This window comes from Vidua macroura, chromosome 1, assembly GCF_024509145.1.
Source record: "Vidua macroura isolate BioBank_ID:100142 chromosome 1, ASM2450914v1, whole genome shotgun sequence".
NCBI classification, from domain to species: Eukaryota; Metazoa; Chordata; class Aves; order Passeriformes; family Viduidae; genus Vidua; species Vidua macroura.
Genome location: NC_071571.1, coordinates 36,838,483 through 36,863,359, shown reverse-complemented (window position 1 = coordinate 36,863,359; position 24,877 = coordinate 36,838,483). Strand labels below are relative to the sequence as shown.

At 37.1% G+C, this 24,877-nt stretch overlaps 1 protein-coding gene across 1 annotated transcript in view; it reads right to left on the bottom strand.

The window, feature by feature from the left end:
- Positions 1 to 11,111: 11,111 nt before the first annotated feature.
- The window catches only part of KCNH8 (potassium voltage-gated channel subfamily H member 8), a 174,966-nt gene continuing 161,200 nt past the window's right edge, over positions 11,112 to 24,877 (bottom strand). The window contains exons 14-16 of the mRNA XM_053979069.1: positions 24,565 to 24,671; positions 23,393 to 23,469; positions 11,112 to 12,644 (exon numbers count right to left, since the gene is read on the bottom strand). Of these exons, the coding sequence (XP_053835044.1) occupies positions 11,934 to 12,644; positions 23,393 to 23,469; positions 24,565 to 24,671 (895 nt within the window). The 3' untranslated portion in view covers positions 11,112 to 11,933. The remainder of the gene's footprint in view (positions 12,645 to 23,392; positions 23,470 to 24,564; positions 24,672 to 24,877) is intronic.

Below are 24,877 nucleotides of genomic sequence, written 5' to 3'. Positions count from 1 at the left end.
ATTAAGAACCTGTGTGTAAAAATAAAACAAGGACCCAAGATTAAGAAAACAGTGTCTAGTGGGAAAAAGTCTTTCTGAGTAGTTGCAGTCTGATGTACCCTAAACAACCAGACAACTTAAGGCAGGTCCTGGGTTTCTGTTATTGCCTTCCTTGGGTCATTAGCTGAAAACAAGGGCATCAGAATTTTTGTCTGATTCTTATTATTGACACTAACAAGAGAATACTTCAGCACTAAAAACTTAAGTCCTGAGGTTCCTCATTTATTTCAGATACCTCTTGTATCCATCCCAACTTCAGGATAATGCCACAGATTTCTGATGAACATCATATTTATAGGCTTTTGCAATCCCCTTCCCGTGTGTTGGTGATTCTTTCCCCTCCCTTGCAGATAGTCTGTCTTTGGTTGTTGTTTTACAGCTTTTTCTTGTTAAATGTTTTCCAGCTGGCAGTGAATAATTTTGTGCTACTTTATCTGCTTTCCACTGCTCTGAGAGTTTCTTTATTTATTAATAAGAACAATAGCAAACTGAAATGCATGTCCTTTTCATAGTCATTATTTGCAAAGTACATTGTTCCAGGCCACCTTGCACCTCTGTCATAAATAAAGCCTGTAACAGCCACTGAACCCACATACAATGAATATTAAAACCAGCATTCATTTGGCACCAATGTAAAAAGAATAGATTTAGACTCTGTGTAGATCAGCAGTTTTAATATTTGGCTGAATCTGAACAGGACAATTAATTCCTTTTATCTTGCAATTAAGCCATTTATTTTATACCAATGTTGCTCACATGACAGAGTTTACACAAGATAAAACAAAACTCAGGAGCTCTCCCTGTGGAGAGGAAAAAGGTTATTTCTAAGTCACCACATTCTGGTTTAAACCAAACAATAGGGGGAAAGTAGGAAGTGAGAATGGATTCACATCAATATTAAGAATTAAGAGTTCACTCAGGAAAGCTCAGGCTGTATGAGAGTCATACCCTGGCTGAAGAAATACAATAAAGCTGTAGTTAAGAAAAAAAAAAGATTAATTTCTACCACTGCCATTTATGACTGCAAAAACCCCTTAAATGTTCTTCCACCCTGCAGAACTCAGCTTAGAGCTGGTAAGGGACCCTAGAAACATTAGGGTCATAAAGCCATAAAGTCTCTAGGCTAGACTTGGATGTGTCTGGAAAGTTCAGTGCTGTTATTTGTGAGAGAGAAAGAGAACTGGGACCTGTTTCACTGTTGGAAACTTTCACTTCTCAAATATAGTTTGGAGAACAAATGCCACTAACAGTGGTAGGCAAAAAACATGTTGGAGAGACGACAGCTTGCAGATTTAATCACCAAATGGTCACTGAAAAAAACCAAGAGGAAGGTCCTGTACCTAGGTCTATTTTGGTCTTCGAACCAGGGCATTGCAGAAGGTAATCTTGGACCAACTGACCATATGTAGAGAGTTTAAATTAAATGCAAAATAAAAATCTGAAATTATATGCATATGACAATCTGAAGTTAGTTGAACCTAATTGCTTAAGGATATGAATGCTGAGGAGGCTTTGCTTTTCTTCAAATCAAAGATACTACAAAATATCTAAACTCCCTATTCCTAGAAAAAAAACATTTTTTTCGTGGCAGGTTCCAATCTTCATCCACACAAGAATTTGTCTCTTCATCAGCCTATTCAGCATCACCTGGCAAATTAGTTAAACATTGAATTATCCAACTGTGTTAACAATACGGAATTTGTTCAAATTTTAAATTTTAAGTTTGGCTGCAAATAACTGTAAAGGACCTAGTTGTTGCTGATGTGCAGAGAGCCTGTTCCCATTCCCAAAGCTGTCAGTTTTTCCTTACCTTGTTGAATGTCTCAATGGTTATTAAGTCATACAATGACTATGCTGAGAGGCAATACTGAACATAATTTTTTCTTTTTTTTCCCCCCGTTTGTTCAATTTTTTTATTACAGTGTTATAGTTTATTTGTGGTATCAGATAGGGCCTGGGGTTCTTCTGACTACTGCATGCACAATGACTGGGGGAAAAGGTGTAGAAGAGGTGAAAGCACAGGATATAAAATGCCTCTCAAGGACTTGGCTGCCTGTGGTTGCAAGGTTGACTGTAGCAGCAGTATGGCTTGCACAGCTGTGCGTGCAGAGTCAGCAGATGTGCTGCATATTGCTGGAACACACTGTCTGCCTTCTTGCCCCTGAAAATACTTGACTGAGGCAAACTTTATCCTCATGGGTTGGTATTTTTCAGATGTGATTTTTGTGTCTGATGGCAGGTTAAGGAAAGGGGCTGCTGTGCTGCTCTTGCTAACCTGGGATTGCAGGTGCAATCTAAACCTTACACAAGGCCTTCAGAGACTTCCTTTCTTTCTACCTTGCACACACAAAGCTAATTAATTATCAAACTGGCTGGCACAATTCAAGCACCTGCTCTCAGAAACTTAAGTTTGGTTACAGAAACTGCTGTTGCTATACAACCCTCACCACAGACAACCCTCCCATATGTGTTGTTTGTAGGTACTCTATTTTTTACAGAGCATAGTCCTGGGAATCCTTTAGCGTTTATGCTTGGAAACATAGTCTGCTCTCCCAGGGCTCTGTTTCTTGGTGCTCCTCCACTGCTGGGCAGGAGGGCAGGCAGGGAGTCCACCCCTGCCTGCTGCCTCCAGGCTGGGCAGAGGGACCCATGCTCAGGCAGCCAGCTGTTCTGTTCCTGCCTCCCTGCAAGCCATTGTGGGACCTTGGATAAATTTTTAATGCTCCTTTGTCTCTTTGTGCAACTCCTTTTTTTTTTTTTTTTTTTTTTTTTTTTTTTTTTTTTTTTTTTTTTTTTTTTGTTAGGTTGAAAGCCCTCTGAACTTTGTATTATCTCCATATACTGTGATGAATACAACAGACCCCTGAACTCTTTTAGGTGCTCCAGTTTCTACCACAATGTGAATAATTGCTAAACTAAGCTCCATATGATGCCATTTATTTTCAAATACAATTTTCTTATTGAAGCAAAGGGCGACCAATGCTTCAAAAGACTCTGTGCTGTGCTATGGCTCTGGTAAGGATATTGTCAAATGTCCCTGAGAGTTTTTACAATTCTTCTGTTTCATTTTTCTGCTAGTAAGTAGCTATATAGACACCAGCTTTTCATAACAGCTGGTTGCTCGAAGACTCTGTTCTTACCAATATTTGAAAGAACACAACATTTACATATTGGTATGCATCAGGAATAGGCAGCTTATCACCTTGGATGCCCTATACTTGTTACTGATGAGAATTTGTTCCTGAAGGAGAATATTAAGGATTGCATTGGGTCTGGCTGAAGCAGAACTCCTTTTTGCCTCTCCCAGTTACCATCCTTTTCTGAAAACCCTTATGTTCCTGGGTTTCAGGCCCCAAAAGTCTAGTGGGGTGAACCTCTATGCCAAACATCCTCCAAAGCTTCTCTGTCTCTCCCCTCTGGATCTGGACAGGGGAAAGAAAACATAATGAAGGGCTCACAGATTGAGATAAGGTCTGAGATCACTCAGCAAATACTGTCAGGGCAAAAGACACTCAATTTTCGGATATTATTTGAATTTCTTACTATGAAAATCAGAGTAGTGTAATGAGAAGTAAAATCAGACCTTAAAACATCTTCCCAGCTCTACCTCCTCCCCCTCAGCAGTGCAGGGAAGCAGGGTTATGGTTAGTTCACCACATATTGTTCCTGCTGCTGCTCAGGGAAAGGAATCTTTCCCTTGCTCCAGCGTGCACTCCCTTATGGGAGACAGTTCTCCTTGAACTTCTCCAAAGTGAGTCCATCTCACAAGCAACAATTCTCCATGAACTGCTATAATGTGGGTAATATTTCCACGGAGTACGTTTCCTCAGGCATAGCTGGGTACAGCCTGGGTTCTCCACAGGGTCATAAGTCCTACCTGGAAACCTTGTCCATTGTGGGTTCCTCTGTCCTGGGGTCTGCAGGTCCCTGCCAGGAGCTTATTCCAGTGTGGGTCTCCCCCATAGCTGCAGGTGGATCTCTGCATCCTTGTTGACCTCCATGGGCTGCAGGGGTACAGCTGCTTCACCATGGTCTTCACCACAGGCTTCAGGGGAATCTCAGCTATGGTGCCTGGAGCACCTCCACTGACCTTGGTCTCGCAGAGTTGTTCCTCTCACATATCCTTACCCTGCTTTTCTTTGGACACAATTCCCTCTATGCCAGAATTTTTTTATTCCTTCTTTTTTGATCTGTTATCACAGAGGTATTCCCACCATTTCTGGTTGTGGCAGCTCCATCCTGGAGCTGGTTGGCATTGGCTCAGCTGGACATGGAGGAAGCTTCTGGTAGTTCTCACAGAAGCCACCCCTTGCTACCAAAACCTGGCCATGCAAACCTAATACATGTGTAATGTTTTACAGAAGACCAAGCAGCAATTTTCTATTTTTTTTTTTTTTTAAAAAAAGCTTTTCATGTTGTTGGAAATATTGGTAATAAGGAATTTTTGCCTTCTCTGTGATTGTGGTACAAGTGCCAGTAACTATTTTTACGCTCTATATATACATTCATCAGAGATTCTCTGGCACAATCTGTAACACAAACTGGTAATTCTGTATGGGAAAAATAAGCAGGTGATTGCATGTCTTTGAACACATTTAAGCTGCTTGACAGTCATGACTCAGTAACATTTAAAAATGATGTTATGAGATAGTGTAGCATTCAGAGAATGTGTGTGTTGCTGGCATTGTTCCTGTCTATCCTGTGTCATGTCCTTTCTTCCCACAATTTCATGGCAAGCAAAGGCACAGAAGAGGCTTTTGCTGTTTACTTTTGGAAAATTTCAGACTATTGTGGGTGAGATGAAAAATATTTTCTATTAAGGGGTTAACATTTTCCTTTCCTATAAACAAGTATAATGCAAGAAACCCCTTCATTCATTTGCATACTACAGTCTAAAATTCTACTTAGAAGCTATTTGCATGGTTACAGAAGTAATGTTGGCATTTTTCTGGTGAGAATACCAGCTGTATTTCTGTGGATCAGTGCTGTGTAGGGGTGGGGAAATGAAATCCAGCAGCACTAGATATATGTGTTAAGTTAAAAAAATAATGTAAGGAAAGGAAGTAAATGATTGACAACGCTGGCCTTTAAAAAGGTATAATTAGCTTGTAATATTACTGCCTGTTGATGCTTGTGCTTCCAGTTTGTCTCAGGGTGCTGCTGTTTTTGTCCTGTGTCTGACTGCAGAGTCAAGAAGGGACTGGCACGTGGGATTTGATTGTTTGTACTTAGGGAGGTTAACACTGCGTGGGTTTTTAAAAATCTCCTTCTTGAAGGAAGCTTTGTTTTTTTTGAACAGGAAGCAAACTCTTTAAAGTGCCTTGTGAAGGCAAAACCCCTCCAAATATGTGGATTTTTAGCCACTACAGTTATTTTGCATTGTATTAGGGTAAGCCGAAGAAGAACATAGTCTAATTCCATGAAGAAGTCAGAGGTAGACTACACTAAAAATAAAGAATTAGAATAGCTACTATGTAGGCCAGGACAGGGTGAATACATACATATAACATTTCCCACTACATATGAAATGTGAAATTTAAGTGCAGATAAAGTGCACTTAGACATTTGGAAATTTGCATTGACTGTCCTAAAAATCCTTAGGATTTGTGGATGTTAAATGTGAAGGCCTATGAGATTTTAATTAAAAAAAAATTTCCTCAACATATTTGCACATTTCCCTGAGAAGTCTTCTATTGCTCTTTGATTTACTTAAAACTTCCACCATTGTTTTCGAAGACCCTAGGGTTCTTCTGCACAAAGGTCCCTGAGGCATCATAAGAGTTACAAAGAAAATGTTTGGCAACAGGCAAAACTGCAAGTTTATGCAGCTGTTCCTACAGCTGTCATTTATGACAGTGTTAGCTCTTGCACCACTTTGCATTTTGAGAGAAATCAATGCAATAGATCAAAGGCATTTGAAAAAGAGAATGAATTCAAATAGTTGTCTGAAGTTGTAGCTCTTTTAAGGACCCTATCAGAGACCTTTGAGTGTGTGAGGTTGATAACACAGCATCTAGGATAAAATAAAATTTGAAAACTGAAGAAATATTTCTCAGAGGCCTGTTGGTGGAAGCATTTATTGCATGTCATATTAATTCTGTTGGTATTTTATTCTATGGTTAAATACATACTAGCCATTTACAATTGTAATGCATAATTTGTAAAATTCAGTGTCATTGAAGATAAAGACCTTCACTATTTTCTTTTCTACCTTTCCATTTCTTGGTCATGTATAAGACCTTTGGATTTACCACAGCAAAAAAATCAGTGAGTTCCAGAAGATCTGTGAAGAGAGAACAAATTCAAGTGTTAATCTCTTGGAAATAAATGCACAGACTTAAAACACACCTCAAGGCACAAATGTAAGGATCCCTACTAAATCTTAAAATTTAAAACTATTTGAAACAGGAAGGTACTGCTTTTCCTCCTGCACAACTTTTGTGGTTCCAAGTGCTTATTGACACGAGTCTTTCAACTCTTAAACATTATTAACTTGCTTCTTTGAGAGATTTCCAAAGACTTGGAAATTCCAGTATTAAGGTACATAGATAAAATTTTCTTTTCATAATCCAGTTTCTCTAAATGAAAGGATCAGATCTGTGGCATTTCTTTGTGGTTTTGAAACCAGAAATTGCTGTTTTCTGTCATTGTTGTCGCCACTGACAGTGTATGATAGGAGAAATGAAGAGACCCTGGGAAGAGAATTTTATAAAATACACAGATCGGTGGTTGGTCTGGGAATGATGATGTGATTTTTATGCTCATCTTGAAATGAGTAAAACTGATTTTGTATGTGGCATTATCTAACAAACCTGCAGCTGTGAATTGTTTTTTACTAGTATCTAACTATTTTGACAGTTTGCAGATAATGAATGAGATGAGCTTAGATTTCTTGAGATAAGCTACTTGATTTTCTGAGTGAAACAAAGACTCAGTACCATGTAGACTGCTGGAATTGATGACAGCTGGGCAAATTCCTGTTACTGAGATAGGAGAGTGATCCAGAAAATCAAGCACCAGCCCTTTTCTTGTTTCTTGCTCCATTGCTGCCTAAATTATCAGCTAAAACCTCTTTCTTTTAAAGATAAGGTAAATTGTTAGAAATGTTTTTCTAGAACATGGGAATGTGACTGTCACTTTTTGTGGTAGTCACAGCAGCAGAAAATATCTAAAGTGTGTCCCACTGAGAGGACCATGTGCTTTTAGGTTAAGGAAAGAAGATGAAGAAAATGTTGAGATCAGTTTGTTTCAACTCAAGGCTTCATTTGTGAAACACCAGGTAGTTTGTGAAGCTACCAGGTAGGTTATTGACACAGCATGTTACAAAACTGCCTCACAAAGGGGAATGTATTGAAATCTCATGTGCAGATAGCAGATGGACTGATTAGAGTGAGTTATTTGTGGTAGATAACCAGCCAACAGTCAAAGCAAGGTTATCACAAGAGCTGGTTATGATTTGTGAAAAAATGATAAGTGATAAGCTGTGTTTCTTAAATTGAATCTAGTAGGTGCCATGGGCACAGGACAAATACATATCTATAATGATGTATCTGAAGCAGAGGACAAATTACCTGCTTTTGGTATTTTGATTTGTTTTCCAGTGCATCTTTTTCATGTTTTCCATTCTTTTTCCCATTCCCAGTGAAAGCAACTACAGCATTGTGAGAATATAACAGTGCAGGAGATTTTGGTTAAAGTCCAGTGGTTTGCTGCCTGAGTCTTGACAGAGAACAAATATGGTGTCCTATTGCACAACAGAGTTCAGTAACCATTTAGTTTATTAGTGGCAGATTTAGTATGATTCTTAATAGAAAAATTACCAGGAAATGAAAGACATGGTTGAGTTTCTGGTGAAGTTAGAAAGAGATTCTAATACTGAATAAGTGAGAGAAGAAGATGGGGAAATAAATAGAGAGGGGAAAAAATTACAGTTACTCTACAGAAGAAGAAAAGGACAGTGATGGTAAATGCAAGAAAGGAAGGAAATGTAGCAAATTTAGGAAGTAAACTGATGCAGAATTAGATAAGAATCTTTAACTTTTTTTTATTATTATTTTTGTAAAGCTTAGTGTAAAAAAGAATAAATTCGCTTGTCTGAACTGGGTGGTTGGATATTAGGGTGTGGGATGCTTGTATTGATTTTCATACTGAGAGTCTTTTGAAGCTCACATGTAAATATTACAGTGGTTGTTGCTTTAATCCCAGATATCCTCAATGGCCACTCTGTGTATAGAATTATGTCCATGGTAATCTTGCTTGGATATTGTTCCATTTCAAAAGTATATGCCTTCACATTTGTCCCTATGAATTGTCATTTCACCTTCAAAAGTGACATTTTTTGCACTGGTTGCAGATACTTTGCAACAAAAGCTGCTTGGGGAATGCTTTCCCTGGGACTTTCATACTATGATGGTGTCAAGAAGTTTAAAATAGTACCACCCTTCAAGACCTTCCTCTTTACTTGATTTTGGCCAGGTGTGCTGGTCTTGACTGGGATTTTTAATTTGCTTCACACAGCTCTTCATACCAGCTCTTCACAGCAGCTGGTATGGGGCAATGGTTTGAATTCGTGCTGAAACAGGGTGATGAAAGAGTTTTTGCTACTGCTGAGCAAGGCTTACACAGAGCCAAGGCTTTTTCTATTCCTCCCCCCACCCACCAGTGAGGGGTGCTCAGGAAGTTGGAGGGGACACAGCCAGGACAGCTGACTCCAACTTATCCAAGGGACATTCCATACCATATGGTGCCATGCTGAGCATATTAAAGCTGGAGGAAGAGGAAGGCAGGGAGGGACATTTGGAGTGATGGCATTTGTCTTCCCAAGTCACAGTTACGCATGACTGAGTCCTGGTCTCCTGGAGATGGCTGAACACCTGCTGCCCACAGGAAGCAGTGAATTCATTCCTTGCTTTGCTTTGCTTGCATGCACAGCTTTTGCTTTCCCTGTTAAACTGTCTTTATCTCAGCCCATGAGTTTTCTGGCTTTTACTTTTCCAACTTTGTTGCTTATTCTGACAGGAAGGAAATGAGTGGGTGGTGGCATGGGGCTGGCTGCTGGCTGGGGTTAAACCACAACACCTGGTGATGTTCTTGCCTTCTCTGCAGTTCCTTGAGCTTTTCCCTGGAAGGCAGTGCACCCACCTGTGTGATGCCCATCTTACAGAATCTCTGCAATTCTGGTGTGTTCCTTGAAACTATGGCCAATACAAAGATTAGAATGTTTGCCAGCTTTGTTTGGGATGTGCTTGACAGTTGCAGAAACAAGGAACAACTTAGGACAGATATCCTGGTGCTATTTCTTCATAATTACTGCACATGCTTTTTAAAAATTTTTATTTGAGAATAAAATGTACAACACTAAAGCTAAGGCTGTGTATGCAAAGAGGTTTTTTATGTTTCCACTGACCTTTTTAAACTTTTGTACAAAACTGACATAAAAACTCCAGGAAAAAACATCTGGTTTTAATCTCACGACACCAGTGTTTATACTGGAAATAAAAAAAAAAAAAAACAAAAAAAAAAACAAAAAAAAAAACAAAACCACCAAACAAAACAAAACAAAACAAAACCCCAAAAAAAAAACAAAAAAAAAAAAAAAAAACAAAACCAAAAAACAAACCCCAATGCCAAAACCTTAATGCATATACATAATGGTTTATATGTCATAAAATGAGAAAGCAAATGCTTCTCCCAGTTTATATGGGCAATGGAAATTGTTAAGTGATATTAGGAGCTAGGCATGGTGTGTTTGTGCATTCTCAGTCAATAACTGGAATACAGTAGGATGAGGAATCAGGATTTGTGGACAGCTGTACAGCATGTATCCATGCATCCCAAGGAGCTGCACCTTGGGAGAACAGGAGAAGACAGTGGCTGTAGGGTGCTGAGGTGAGGTGGGGCTCCTGCCCTGGGAGTGGGGAGCAGGCAGCCTCCCCCAGCCTCCTGCCCAGTGCTGAAGTGGGGTGGGCGATAGCAGATGGCCAAAGGTGAACCAGGACTGTTTGCAGAAATACCACAGAACTGTACTTGCTACTGTATTTGCTACTATTATTATTTTATTGGTTTTTTAAATTTCTGGGATATTCTTTATTTAATCAGTACTTCTCCATTTAACCTTAAACTAAGTAAAAACTGGAAGAGAGGGAAAGTAAGAAACCCTATATAAACACTCGCATTGAGGGGTAGACACACTGGCAAAATTCATGTAGCCCAAAATGGGAGATGACACTTCATCCCTAATTTGTACCAGTAGGAAAATGGCTGTGAAAGGATGTAGGTTGGACACAGAGTATCAGCTGGGGTTTGTATTCCCACACACAGCTAAATGTTAAAATATATTCCATCTTTGAAGTTGCCATTAAAAATCCCACCAAAACAACCTGTTAAGGAAGTTAAACCTAAATCTGCTCTCTGTAAAAATTTTAATTTGATAACCACCAGTTTGCATGAATTATTAAATATAACTTAGTTTACTTATCCATTTTAGGACATTTATTTTGGCTTGTAAGCATTTTTTTTTAGAAAGCCTGTTAAAGGATATGTAAATTTGATGCTCACTGCACATCTTTATATATAAAAATCAAAATTCCAATGCAAATCTGTAGCCTTGGTTGCACTGTAGCAATATGTTTCTAGTACATTATATACCAGAAAAAAAAAAATGTTGGGAGGGGCATTAAGTCAGATTCCGAGTTAAATAATTCACCAAACCTCTTTTTAAAAATCTTCTGACTAAAAATCAAAGCTAGTTTTTAGAGATGAAACAAAAAGATCAATTAATAAATAACTAATCTTAACTTTTTGATTCAGACTTACTAAAATTGTAATTTTTTCCTTTAATATTCCTCAGTTTGCTCATTGGTTTTCATCCCTTTTAATGTTTTTAACCAGATATATAGCCCCTAAACAGTAATGTATTTTAAAATGTTGACTTGGTCTTGCAAATGACAATGCAATACTAAGACACAAACCAAGAGTACTTAATGTTATCAGTATAACAGCTCACTTTTTAAGTAGTGATACCTTATTAGTGATACCTTATTATACGATACAACATTCCAGCTCTTTTATTTTTTTAAATAAAATAATACCTTAATTTATTTGTATTCCACCAGAATGAGTACATTCATTGAAATTGCATGCACATAAAAGGGAAGCCATTTGTAAACTACATGATATCTTAACAATAAATAGTATTTGATCTAATACACGATGGTAGTGCATTTCTTCTTAAAACTGCAAGCTTTTACCAAAATGAAGCCCAACTCTTATTCTCTTTATAAATATTTTAAGTAATTTTTAGGTACATGTTTCATACCAAGTATATAAAAATAGTATTTTTAGATAAATTAAGAAGTTTCATTTACATGACAAATAACGTGCAACATCTAAGCACTCTCTAGCAGCTCTATTTGGTTGATTGTCTAGATGACATGCAGCAAATGTCCTTTGCCTTCACAGAACTGACAAAAAGACCAGCAGGACCCACAATCACCTGAAGCAAATAGTGCCATAGATATTGTTTAGGAACAACAGTCAGACACTCAGGGAAAACCTTTGCTTTGATGAACAAAAGCCACCCATGACAGTTCTTTGTGCTAAACTTCCAGCTGCTCTGACCCTCAGGGTCTTTGGACTATCACAAAAGTCTGTCAAACAGACAAGTTATATCTGTATTCAAAATGTTTTTTCAACATGCTTCTAGAATCTAGAAATTTATTGGTTTTCCTATAGTATGAACCATTACCTTTTCTTACTTTCTATGAATCTGAATTTTCATGTTTGTAAGTCTCCATGATCGCCAAAACAGGAATCAAATAAAGCAGTCATGCAGTACTCTCTAAATTTAAAACTGACAGCTGTGGAACATGCTTTGAGTACCACTTTCCTGTTTCTCATACATCTATGGCTTGGCAGTCTTTATCTTTAACATCCCTTGTGCTTGTCACAATGTCTGTTGGGAAATCTGGGGTCAGTGCAGTAGTTATGCCGGCTGTTCCTTCCAGGTCCCACGATCCTGGCAGGTTCTCAAGGCTTAGTGAGCTGATTGCTCCTTGGCTAAAGCTCCCTTCCTCTGATCTGCTGGGCAGCACTAGGTGTAGTGATGTCTCTGATGAAGAGCATACTGAAGGAGAAAGGGTTGCTGAAATAGACTGAAGAGGAGTCAGGGTAGTGTCTGAGTGGGGAGAGGTGCATCTCAAAAATTGCAGATTGTCTTTCTGAATTACCTGATACTGGGAAGGGGAATTTTGAAGGCCTGTTGTATAATAAAGTTCACCATCCATAGAATTTTGCAGGTTGGGTTCAGTCCTTTGGGGACTGCTGCCTACAGAAGACAGACCTGTATTCCAAATGTCACATAGTGTGTTTCCACGACAAAGTTGTGCTTTGGTGCAAGTGAAATTCCCAGCTTGCATGTGCGAGCAAGGTTGATGTGCAGTCCAAGCCACTCGAGACTGCAGACTATCCAGTGTGGGACTTCGAGATATGCTGTGCACAGCACAGAATCCTGGAGGCTTCTGGGACGTGAGCAGGTTTTCCAGAAGATGCATCACACTCTTCATATCCTTACGTAATTGTGAGACTTCTTGACTTAAAGATGTCATCTGTTGTGAAAAGGCAAAATATCACAGTATTTATTTATGCACCATGCCTATAATATGTACATACATCCCTCTTTTCTTTCTAGCAATAGCAAATTTTATCTTTGGCACAGTGTCTCTACACTAAAGAGATGCATTTTGCTAGTGTATATGCGGGAAATAGTCCTTCCAGCTACTTTAATCCACCTGATTTCAAATTATTCTCTGTATATAAAAAATGGTCATAGGGTCAGAACTGAGGTGATTTCCAGATGCAGTATGACATCAATATTTTCTTGATCAATCACTAAATGTTTTAAATCATAAAAGTTTTTTATTAAACAATTTCATGCTGATGAATTACATAAAAATGAGGTCTTGTAAAATCTTGTTTAGAAATATGTGTGAAATGTACTGCCGTCTTCATAGCAAAATAAAAGAAAGCCATACTCTCAGTTGTTGGATGCAAATAGTAGCTATATGAAAATCCTGTGGACTACTGCTAAAAACAAAAAAAAAAAAGGAGGGAAAACTGAAAACTCTGAAACCCACTTGTTACCTCTAATTATTTTAAAAATATAAAAGAATGTGAAACAGTTTGTTTCCATGCACTTTTGTGTATGCTTGAAAGGTACTACATATAACAGATGTTAATCCATTGCATAGATTTCTCTGGTGCATGTGTGAAAGGAAGAATCAGATTTTTTATTAGACCTTTTCTCTTAAATGCTGAAACTTCTGATAGTATCCATTTGGTTTCATAAAGTACGTGAAGTCTTTCCTTAACACTGCTGTTTTGGGTGGGGATCAGATTGGCAAGTTCTGAACTTGTGTTTTAAAGTTGACTGACATTTGAACATTAATGGGGACATTTTTTAGGCCTTTATAAGGATGTTCTGGGGAAAGAAATGTCTGGCTCAAACATAAAAGTAAACCACTCATCATTTCAAAGGGTAGAAAGTAAATTGATCTCCATGATTGTTATCAATCTATTTTAGGTCAAAGCACCATCATTATCATTAAAACAGAGTTTCTCATACTGGTGCTACTCTGTTGAAAAAAAAGACATGACTGCACATTCATCTTCAAGCCACGTGTCAAAAAGAAAATAGCTAATTCAGGGAACCTTTCTTTGACCTCAAGTAGATGACTTAGACTAATTTTCATTGTTCTGTCAGGATAGTTCTGAAGAAATCTGCTGGAAACATATTTCAGTCTGAGTTTGATTGCATTATTACGGGCACAATAATAATAAAGAAATTCAGAGAAGAAAGTAGGAAGTTCCTATAGATCTATTTACTTTTCTCTGAGCTTAGAGGTCAAACCTCTGTTTAAAAATTTTGTAATGATCACACTGCCTCTGGAGATAAAATCCTTAAAGGGAGAAGAGTCTTGAGTGGCAGGTGACAGGATCTCTGTCATCTCTGCACTTCTCTTTTTTTCTGCCTTGTTGTCTAATTGAGTCACGGTAGATAGAAAATACCATGAGATCCTCTTCTGCCAGCAGAGATTAAGCCATGAATGCCTGGTAACTTCAGTTAATGTGAGAAATTAAAATATGCTGCCAAAGTGTTCTGTGAACAGGCTTCCTGTGGGGTCAGAGCAGCCAGTGAAGGTTCTTGGTACCATCAGAGTGTGAGAAAACGCAGTGAGATTTCTGGACAAATCAGCTTCACAAGAACTCCTATGTTCTGACCCTAGGAGATGATACTGCAAAACCTTCAAAAGCGTTTTTGGGAAGGATAGGGGAAGACAGACAATCAAAGTTATGGCTATATAGATTCACTGGTCATCAGTTCTTTTTAGAATCGTCACTGGCCCCTGCACCTAGTGAATACAGTAATGATTTTCTATGCCTGATTTCCTAACTTGCATCATTTTTTCAGGGCTTTCTGCAGGTGTGCAAATAGAAATATTGACACTACATTATGAGATGTACCTTACCTAAACTATGAATGCTGTGTGAAAATATCCACGATTTTAAAATGTCATTTGTTTTGATCCATGTTTTTGTTTTCCATTTCTCATCACTTATGAACTTTTTAGAAGTTTAATCATCATTTAGCATGTTTATTTTGTCAAATCATTAAGAAAATACAGCAAAAATCAATCCCATCAACAGCACTTGTGACAGCCCTGAATTTCTGTTCATTGCAACTTGCTCTAGTGCCCAGATACTCTATTTTTGATATATCAGCTAGCTCATAGAGTGTTTTCTTCTCACAAACTTGCTCTTGAACCAACATAGGAATTTACCTGATAAACTCTTAAAAAGTAGGCTTTAATGGTTTCCAGTAATATGATAGTCAGAGTAGTTATGCCAAACTTAATTCACCACTACCAGTGAGTAAGATCTGTTTGGACCTATTCTGGATGTTACATACACAAAAAAATATGTAGCTTTCAGGATTTTACAATGATAAGATTACAAGATTAAACCTCCAGTATCTATATCACTATTAATTATCACCTGTCTCCATATTATTATAGTTCTATACAAGCATAGCATATTATTAGTATTCCCACCAATGTTACACTGTTTATACTATTATATTTATACCCTGCAGAGATCTTTGAGCAGATGCAAATAAAAAAGTGTAACGGGGCAAAAAATGTACTATTTTTATAATAAAGGTACTATTAACAATTTCACAGTGTTTGAGAAAGTGCAAAAGAGCAGGGATTAAAAGCCAAAGGAATTTTAAGTCTATGAAAGAGAAATTGAAAGCAGTATGGTTTCTTCCTGAGGAAAAAGGACTAATTCCTGGCATGCCAGTAAGGCTGCACTCTTTTCAGGACCTCACTGATTATTGTTAGGTAAAACAGCTACTGGTACAAATGGTTCCTGCTGTGCTAGCAGACAGCTTTAAAATTATCTCTGAGATCCCAAATATACTCGAAATGCTTCCTTAACACTTCCTAGGACTTGAAAAAGATACTGCAATATTTCCGGATGTAGAAACTGGGTTTTATACAGATTTAGCTTCAAGCAGCAAGAGGTGCTTCTCAAAGTGGTTGAAAGCTGTGCCTTTTTAGTAGACTATGTTATCAGGAAAGAATATATTCAAAATAGAGGTTAAAATAAAAATTTTTGTAGATGTATTTTGTATTTTAAAATTACTTTGACAGTTTCAGAAGAAAGAGTGTTTTTCTTTACTACCAGTATTAATCTTTTTGCAGTGTATTTTGTTCCATGTAGTTAGGTAGGAATGCTGTGATGTAAGATGATGCTGCTGCTTGTTGCTTTATTTAAATGGCTAAACACATTTCTTTTTTTTTTTTTCCCATTATATATTCTAATATCTAATTTTTTTAAAGACAAATTTTCAACTGGAATGCCTAGCTCTCACCATTGTTCCTGGATAAATCTGAATGTCCTGGGGTGACTTTAATAATGAACTCTAAATTTAAATAATGGATAAGTTTTTTTCTGATTAGAAGCTGATTAGATTCTTATTTGTACATATTTTTCTCTCCCTGTGTTTAGTTCCTTTTGAAATTCAAACTTCAGACCCATATATCTTCCTGCTTTGACTCTTTCTGAACACCCAAAGAAGTGAAGATGAATTTTGGCTTCTTGAGAAATGGAAGCTACATTTTGGCAAAGTGGAGGAGCTGCCTGGCTTGCACTGCATATGACACCTTCTCTATTGCTTTCTTTGGTCTTTCATTGCTTCTTCTATTCTGGTTTTTCATTAAGTCAGGGAGATTTTCAGCTAGATGAGTCTTTGAAGGCTCAGATTGACTAACTGCTTGTATTCTGTTTCTTACTGACTGCATTGTTTAATGAATGAAATGAGAATTGAGCAGAGATAGACTCTTCACGATCATGTATCAGCCACTCTGTGGCCATTGGTATTGTGGTGACAGACATTTCTGATCTAATGGCTTTAGAAACAAAGCTAGTTGCAGAAAGAAAAAAAAAAAAAATCCAGTGCAGCTAATCTGACTTCAGATTAAATCTATAGGATTTGTGCAATGATATGATGATTCACAGTTTCAGTGAAATAAATCCAGGAATCTGGAAGGCTGTGAAATTGGCTTTACTGAGTAAGAGTAGGAAATTTGGTCATTTGTCTGTTGAATCTCTAGCCAGCTCTTTGTTAGTTCCAGTGACCAGTTTGCAGTTTGTCTGGATAAATTAGGACACCAAGATTATTGCTATTAAACACATTAGGATAAATGAGGGAAGTATAAAGGATTAGAGTATTTAAATATATTCATGTTAACAGGGGTCCCATTAAATTCAATCTAGAAAAGGGGTTCCCAAACTGCAGTTTTAATAATAATTTGTGGCTCTTCACTGGGAGTGAATCTGGAGGGGAGGAGAGGGGAGACAGAGTGGTATGAGAGGAAAGTTGGTTAGGAGTACAAGGAAAGGCTAAGATAATTGGGATTTTTCAGCCTGGAAAAGAGAAGGCTTTGAAATAACCTTCCAGTACCTAAAGGGAGGCTACAAGAAAGATGGAGAGGGATCATTTACAAGAGGATGTAGTGACAGGACAAGGGGTAATGGCTTCAAACTGAAAGGCAGTAGGTTTAGTTTAAATATTAGGAAGAAATTCTTTACAGTGAGTATGGTGAGGCACTGGTACAGATTGCACAGGGAAGCTGTGGATGCCCCCATCTCTCGAGGCATTCAAGGCCAGACTGGATGGGGCTCTGAGCAACCTAGTCTAGTGGAAGGTGTCCCTGCACATGGCAGGGGGTTGGAACTGGATGATCTTTAAGGACCCTTCCAACCCAAACCATTTCATGATTCTATGATTTTTGGACGTGAACTCTGCCTTGAGATTGGCAAAGAATCAGGACGGTGTCAGCATAATGGTGGCAATAAGAAAGTCAGGTTTGGAAATTACTGCTTCAAGGAATTAAAAACTACCAGGGACAAACTGACTGACTAGCTAGTGATTGAGAGAAAATGGAGGATTGTGGAAATACCAGGTGGCTGGGAGAGGAGAAGCTGGCAATATGTACTGGTGAAAGAAAGCCTGAGGTAGTATACATGATATTGGGCAAAAATATTAAGCAGACAATTTCTATAAGTATCTAAAGGAATAGTTAAAAGAGAACAGGCAATATTATGATTCTTAAGAATAAACCATTGCAAAACTATAATTCTCTTCTTTAACTGAAAAGCTATTTTAAAATATAAGAAGAAACTTTAAACATAATATACATCTTGTCAGAAGACTTCTATGATGTTACCATCCACCTGACATTCTTCTAGAACTACATGAAAATATGAAGGGGACATAATCACCATAAGCTAGATTCTTACATGGTTGGAATGATTTATGACCAATAGCTAGCTGTTATCCATGGACATTTTAAGGTGTTCTTTTTAGCACCCTATCCTGATCTGTTTTTATGTAATGTTTATTTTTAATGTCTAAATGGAATTCATGTTCACTTTTAAATATCAGTAATATGAAATTCAAGAAAGATAAATGTTAAACATTATATCTGAAAAGAAAATGTCAGAGGCATGAATATAATATTCTGCCTATGCATAGTATTACAGAAAAATGTCTATAGAGATCTGCTAAATGACACTTTGTGGGCATTAATCATATTCCCAGGGTATACAAACAGCGTATCTTCTTTAATTGAACTCCAGAAGGGGGTTTTCTTCACAAGAAATGACTAAGGTTGCTTGACATTGTGTACTTTGTCAGTGACTTCAAAGATGTAAAGACAATTCAAAAGAAAATTATACCAGTGTAGGACTTTTAGCAAATGTAATGGGCAAAGAAAGTCAAGAGGAATTTGGTTTGCTGAGATCTGCTGGAATAGCATGTTTCCAGAATAAACTGACTTTAGAAGGAGAACACCAATCAACTTTTTCTTATGATCTTCTAGGCAAAAAAGAAAAAGCAGTGAATTTATGAACTTGCCATATCCGTAGGCATTGACATCTAGATGTTGGGAAAATAGATCTTATGACTACTGAAACTTTTTGAAATTCTTGTTAGATATTAACTAGACAATTGTCATAATCTATCATGGCAATAATATTTGTATTCAAATTTGAAGTCAGCTTTTGGTGTCCAGTTGATTTGTATATTGCATGGCTGCCTCTTGGTTAATTCTTTTGTCTTAGGTGCCTTTCCACCAAGAAAAAGTGCCAGGGACACACCATAGCATATGGGACTTATGCCATGTATGTGCAGTGTGTTCTGCTTAAAAAAATATAATCTAAGCTTCAGAGCATCAACTATTTTTGTTACCTTCATCAGCCAATACCTATTAAATTAACATTAAAAGAAGGAAAAATTAGCTGGAACGGCTTCTCTACAGCTATCAAAGTATGACAGTAGAGAGACAAAACAACAACATTCTTTGGAAACATGAATGTCAGTGCTAAAAGAGAAGATGTATTTTTAAAAATCTCAGTAGGCAAAGTGAATTTAGTCTGCATGTATTGTTTAGAAAGCTTTTATTTCTTCATACAAATGATATTTGGTTTTATGTTTTTGCTTTAATGTGAAATTTACATGGCTAGAATCCAAAATGGATAGATTACTTTTAATAGTTTTCATCATCTATAAATGTCATTAGTTCATTTTTTGCCACATTTTTCTTGATTGAAAGATGTTTTACAAACCAAATCACTGGGATACCCTTGCTGCAAAGTAATTTCTCTTGTGTGATGATATAGTTATGAACTTCTTAAGAAGAGCATGTATGTAATTACTCTAACTCAAGCGAGTTCATTATATGAACTCTCAAGTCACAAATTGAACTTTAACAATATATCCCCTATGTAAAACTAGAAGCCTGACTGGCTTCACCAAATTTTCTTTAGTGGCCTTGATTATCATTTGCACATATTTTTAATATTAAAAATGCATTATTTCTGTACTGAGAGGAGAATGGGATTGATTTTTGGCAGCTGGAATTGAAATACATCTTAAAATAATATATACACAAAATTTATGATTTGGAAAACAAACATATTTGTTTAGGATTGTTCCTTTTGTTAGATGAAAGTTAAATATCCCCGTGAATATATTTTCTCTGTTCTGCATAAGTGCCAGATGCTTACTTTAAGTACTTGCATTTAAAAACCCTAAAATTAAAAATAGCTGAATTTCCACTAAGTGCTCCAATGTGGAGCTAAATAGAAGGCAATTATCTAGCTCAAAACCTGACCCTGTTCATATTTCCTCATGTTTGTTTGTTTTTCAGTTGAATGGGAGAAATGTGAGTACTGTGTTCATTATACTGTTTTAGTCCTGTAATTGTGTGATCTACTAATGTGGTAAAACATGGAACAGCCCCCAGATTTCTGAAACTGACGGAGGCTGCGCTGAAGCTGGGTTGCATATGAGGAAACCAGGGGACATGACAAAACAATCTGAATTTGTCTTCATGCACTGTATGAGATGACCTTTTTATCTGGGCTCAAAATCATGTACCAATGTTTTTGAGTGGAGAATGTGCACATGTAATTAGGGGGAAAAATATGACTAAATATTGGGTATTTTTCTTATTTTAACTAATCTGTTTTAAATAATTCAGGTTTGGGTTTTTCAAACTGAATCAAAGTAAAAGTATTTCTTTGCTCTTTTCATACAGTGGCATTCAAATGATAGAGAGTTAAAAGCCTGATAGGATACAGGCAATGGGACAGTGATAGGCAGGTGCTTTAATCTAAATGTCTTGTCCGTCTGTATACCTCAGAAAATCTGCTTAGTGGTTTTCTATTTTTACTTTGTGTGCTCCTTATCTATGATTGCATCAGGTAAATGATGCTTCTGAAAATATGCTAAATGTTCAGATACACTCATTTGATCAGCCTTTGCAGACAAATGCATTGGAAAGACCAGATCACGTGTAGAGATCTCTGCAAAGGAAGGACACAGACTTGTAAGGCAGAATACTCTTCCTGAATTCTTGCTCTTCCTAGTTTGGAGCAGGTCTTTGAATCAAGCTTTTCCCAGCTCAGAAAATGTACAATGCTAGTAAATATCCAGTAACCTAATCTTGAAAGTGTTGCTTAAATAACTGTGATTTTACCAGAGCAAGAACCTGAACCTTAGCTCTTGCCTGCCATATACTGAAGTTACTGAACTATAATGGATATCATGCCTGCTTTATTCAGTGATTATTTATTCTAAGAGGAAGGGACAAACACAGTAGGAGATAAAGTCATCCTATTCCACTCTACCTTGCAATACTGAACTGGAAGGAAATTCCTGTATCAGCTTGAATGCTCAATGAGCAGTGAAGTTAGGTGAGGAAGTGAAGCAGGTGCTTAACTGGCTGAGCAGCCAAACCATGGAGCTGTACAACAGCAGTTGTGTGTGTTCAAGTTTGTTTCACATCCATTGTGCTGACTCTGGAGACTACTCTCCTTAGAGGAAGTCTGTGCATCCATTACTACTAAAGTTAACAAATCTGAGAAGTGAAACCAAGGCACTGACTTCTGTTGGTAATGTAGGTAAATGAAATGGCCTTTGGATTATGAAGTGAATGCCATATACCTAAAATATTGCCAAAAGCTCAGCTGTATTTCTAAACTCGCTATAGCTAATTTCGTAGATTTTTCTCTGGGGTAACTTTTTGCTTTGCTAACAAGAGGCTGTATTGAAAGTCTGAATGGAAAGACACATGTGTTTTCTGCCCCCCCAAGAACAGCTGAAATGTTTCTAAGCTAACTAGTGAACTGTTGTAATACAATTGCCTTTCATGAAAGCAGTTATTTTTGTATTCATTCATTGATTTTTGAACTCCACTGGAAAATGTATTAATTACAGTGTTTACTGCTGCTGGCTACTTGTGACCTGTTTTCTCATCTTTTCTTTACTAGGAGGAGACTGCATGTCTTTAAAAGAGAACTTTGTTTTTGACTCTGCTGGCATTTTAACTAATTAGTAGACTGCTGCAGCATCAGCGCTAAGTTCTCATTAACTGGTCATCATTGAATGATGGAATGATGAAAGCACTGGGTCTAAAAATATTCTAACAACAAAAAACTCCAAGCAGCAGCTACTGTGGATCAGCAAGGCTACCCAGAGGCTCATTTGGGTAAGCACCAACTCTGTACTATCACTTCAGAAACTCCAGCTGGGGCATGTTTGAGTACACGTAGAATATGCAATTAAGCAGCCTTTCAGTCATGCAGTTTTTCCAATGTAAATTTTGATCCATGGGAGGACTTGGAGGATACCCATCCACCTCTGGGATTTGAGCTCAGAATATTACCTATGAAATCTAAATCTAGTCCTACTGCCTGTGTTGTGTTAATGTGAACAAACAAGTTGCATAACATTTTGTTCAAATAGTATTCTTAGGGTAAAATTAAAATTATATGCAGAGAGAAATGACCTTGAACATGTGGAGGTTTTTTTTTTCTTTTTTTGATTAACATATTACCCTGCTCCAAGATTTATTTATTTATCACTTTTCACTAGAAAAGCAATAAGAAGCCCAGAACTGTTCCAGTTGAAATGTTTGTTTAATCCACAAGATGTCTGCCATGGAACATCTGTCACCGTGATCTATTTTCCAATTGCCTCTTGCGGATAGCCACATAATACATCCTCCTATTTTAAAAATTACTGTCCTCAAAAGGGATGAATCAATATGACTTATGTGTTTCAAAAGCATATATAGGAAATATAATTTTCTGTCATGATGGTGGTGTCAATGAACATCTTGAAGATTTTTTTTTGAGTTCTTTGACCAAATCCTATAAAACCCCATAGTTTTTCATAACCCATAGTCAATGGGCCATGAGACTTTTGTCTGAACTCTGCAGTTTGACATACAAATGAGATGATGCATTCATAGTATCTAACCACACATGCACTCTTAGCTTAGGATATTTAAGTTACTTAATTAACTTAAGCTGACTCAGGATGAAGGAGGTTTACAGGCCCAATACTTTGTAAGTGGGAAATAATAACTAGATTAAATATACACAATAAAGAGGGAAAAATTAAAAAAAAAAAAAAAGGCATTTCTGATAACCACAGAGCTCAGGGAAGAAGTGAACCTGTGTGGTGGAACTTATTTAAATGTTTCCTCATGTGGAAGTATAAGGAATTGTCTCCAATCTTTTCACATTGAAAGACAGAGTAGGCTGGGAGCAGATTTTGGTCTTTCAGTACAACTGTGAAGTTAGTCTGACGCTTTAATCATGTTAGCTAAAGTACTGCCAGGGCTGCGTAAATGAAACAGTTTAGCCACAGAACATCTCCTTAGTGTTGGATTGATAGTTGATTACAGGTTTGAAGTTATTGAAAGGGAGGAATAGAAAGTGCAACTGAACACTATTGGCCCTGCATTCCTCAGATCATATTGCTTGAGCAGGAAGGGATGAAGTTCTCTTTCTTCCTAAGTAGAACACAGATAAAGTGATTTGAATAATTTTATGAAAATTTGAACATGAATGAATTTGCATTTCTTTCAAGGAAATTCTTTAAAAGCACAACAGGCATCAAGACAAGAAAATCTGGGAGAAGGAGCTTGGGGAAATAATGAAATGAATGAAACAAATAGAGGCATACCCAGAAGATACTAAATCCTAATAAAATCAGATATACTAACCTCACTCTGTTTTTAGCCCTAGCATGACACAAACTTTTATGTAGGTTTCCTGTAGAAAATTAATCTGAGAAGGAGTTAAAAGCCCCAAACTACCCTACATGTAGGAGCCTCATCCAGTTTTTTAAACTCATTTATAACACATTTATCATATTCCTGAGTTTTCACCAGCATTTCTTGAATCATAATATCCTTTAACCCCCACAAAATCTTGTTACCTCATTATTAAGCCTGCTGATCTGCTGTTTGGTCTCTTCTGCTTTGATAACAAGCACAGCAGCACCAATTTCAGCCTCTGAAAATAATTCAAATTCATGTAAATGAGAAGAGTATAATCACTTAGAAATGATAATACTGTTCTTGCACTTAACCAATCCTTTAAATTTAAACCTGTATTTCAGTTGGCTAGAATGAAAATTAAACCATATATTTAATGCTCATTTTTTAATGTTTGAGAGAAGTGCAATTAATGAAGTCCATACTGCTCACTTCACACTGGACCTGAAAGGAAGGAAGATGATAATGAAAGGAAGGAAGATGATAACCTTGGTGCCATCCACATGACAGCTTGACACTTTTTATAAATCATAAATATGACTAAACTTTAATTATTATTTTCCTGCTTGGCTTTAAGAGAAACAATATGTGTCCTAGTTGCCCCCATGATAAAGGCACTTAGCTATGTGGGAGCTGTTTACTTCTAAAAGAGGGGATATTGCAAACAGTCCCTCTGTCTCTTTTAAAATCTTTTTTCCCCCCTATCTTGACAAGTTCCATTGCTTTGTGGTGCTACTTCACCAACCTTTTCAGGGTGTAGGCCATTTAAGGCATCCTAAAACCCCTTGTTATTCAAGGTTTTCACTCTTTTAAAAATTGCTATACTTCCATACCCTTCCACTTCTCTAAATATCTTAAAAAATGTTAAGAGTCCACTTTACATATGGCTCTGAATGAATAGGGTGTGGGGTTTTTTTTGGTGGTGTTTTTGGTTTTGTTTTCTTCTTTTTTATGGCTTGTATTTTTTTCAGTTTTGTATTAGAATGTTTTTATGTTCAATTTTGCCTGTTTGTTTAGTACCTTCCATGACCAAAAGTTTGGGAGCATGAGGCAGATTCTACAATTCTTCTGGTAAAGCATAATGCATGAAAAACCAGTTCCCTCCACAAAATGTTTTATCATGACTGTCTGTTGGTCGGAAAACAACAAATTACCTTTGGGGCCTTGTTGTATTTTTTTTTTTTTTACAATTGTGCACTGAAATGAGACTCAGAGTACAACTATATGTTTAATCTATTTATGCCACTAGTGAGGATAAAAGAAATAAAGGGGAACAAAAAGCAGTTATGAAAACTGTTTTCTCTAAAAAGTGATTTTCCCAGGCAACACTCACCTCCAGTTGTAGGAGATAACCTGGATTCCTGCCTGAGCTGATCAGAGCTGAAGTCAAAGGTTTGGCTTTCTTCGTTATGGTTTCCATCCTCAATGCCATCGACAATTCTGTTGAGAAAAATTGGAGTAATGGAGCAGTTTCATAAACATCATGTTCATGTTAGTTGTAAAAATTAAATCCAAAAGGCACATTTTTAAACAATGGTAAATTTTTCACAACATTAAGTTTAGAGAAAAGCAGAACCTATTATATTGGCATAACTTCTTGTGAGTCACTAAAAATTAAAATTACTGATAATGGAAGGAATGTGAGG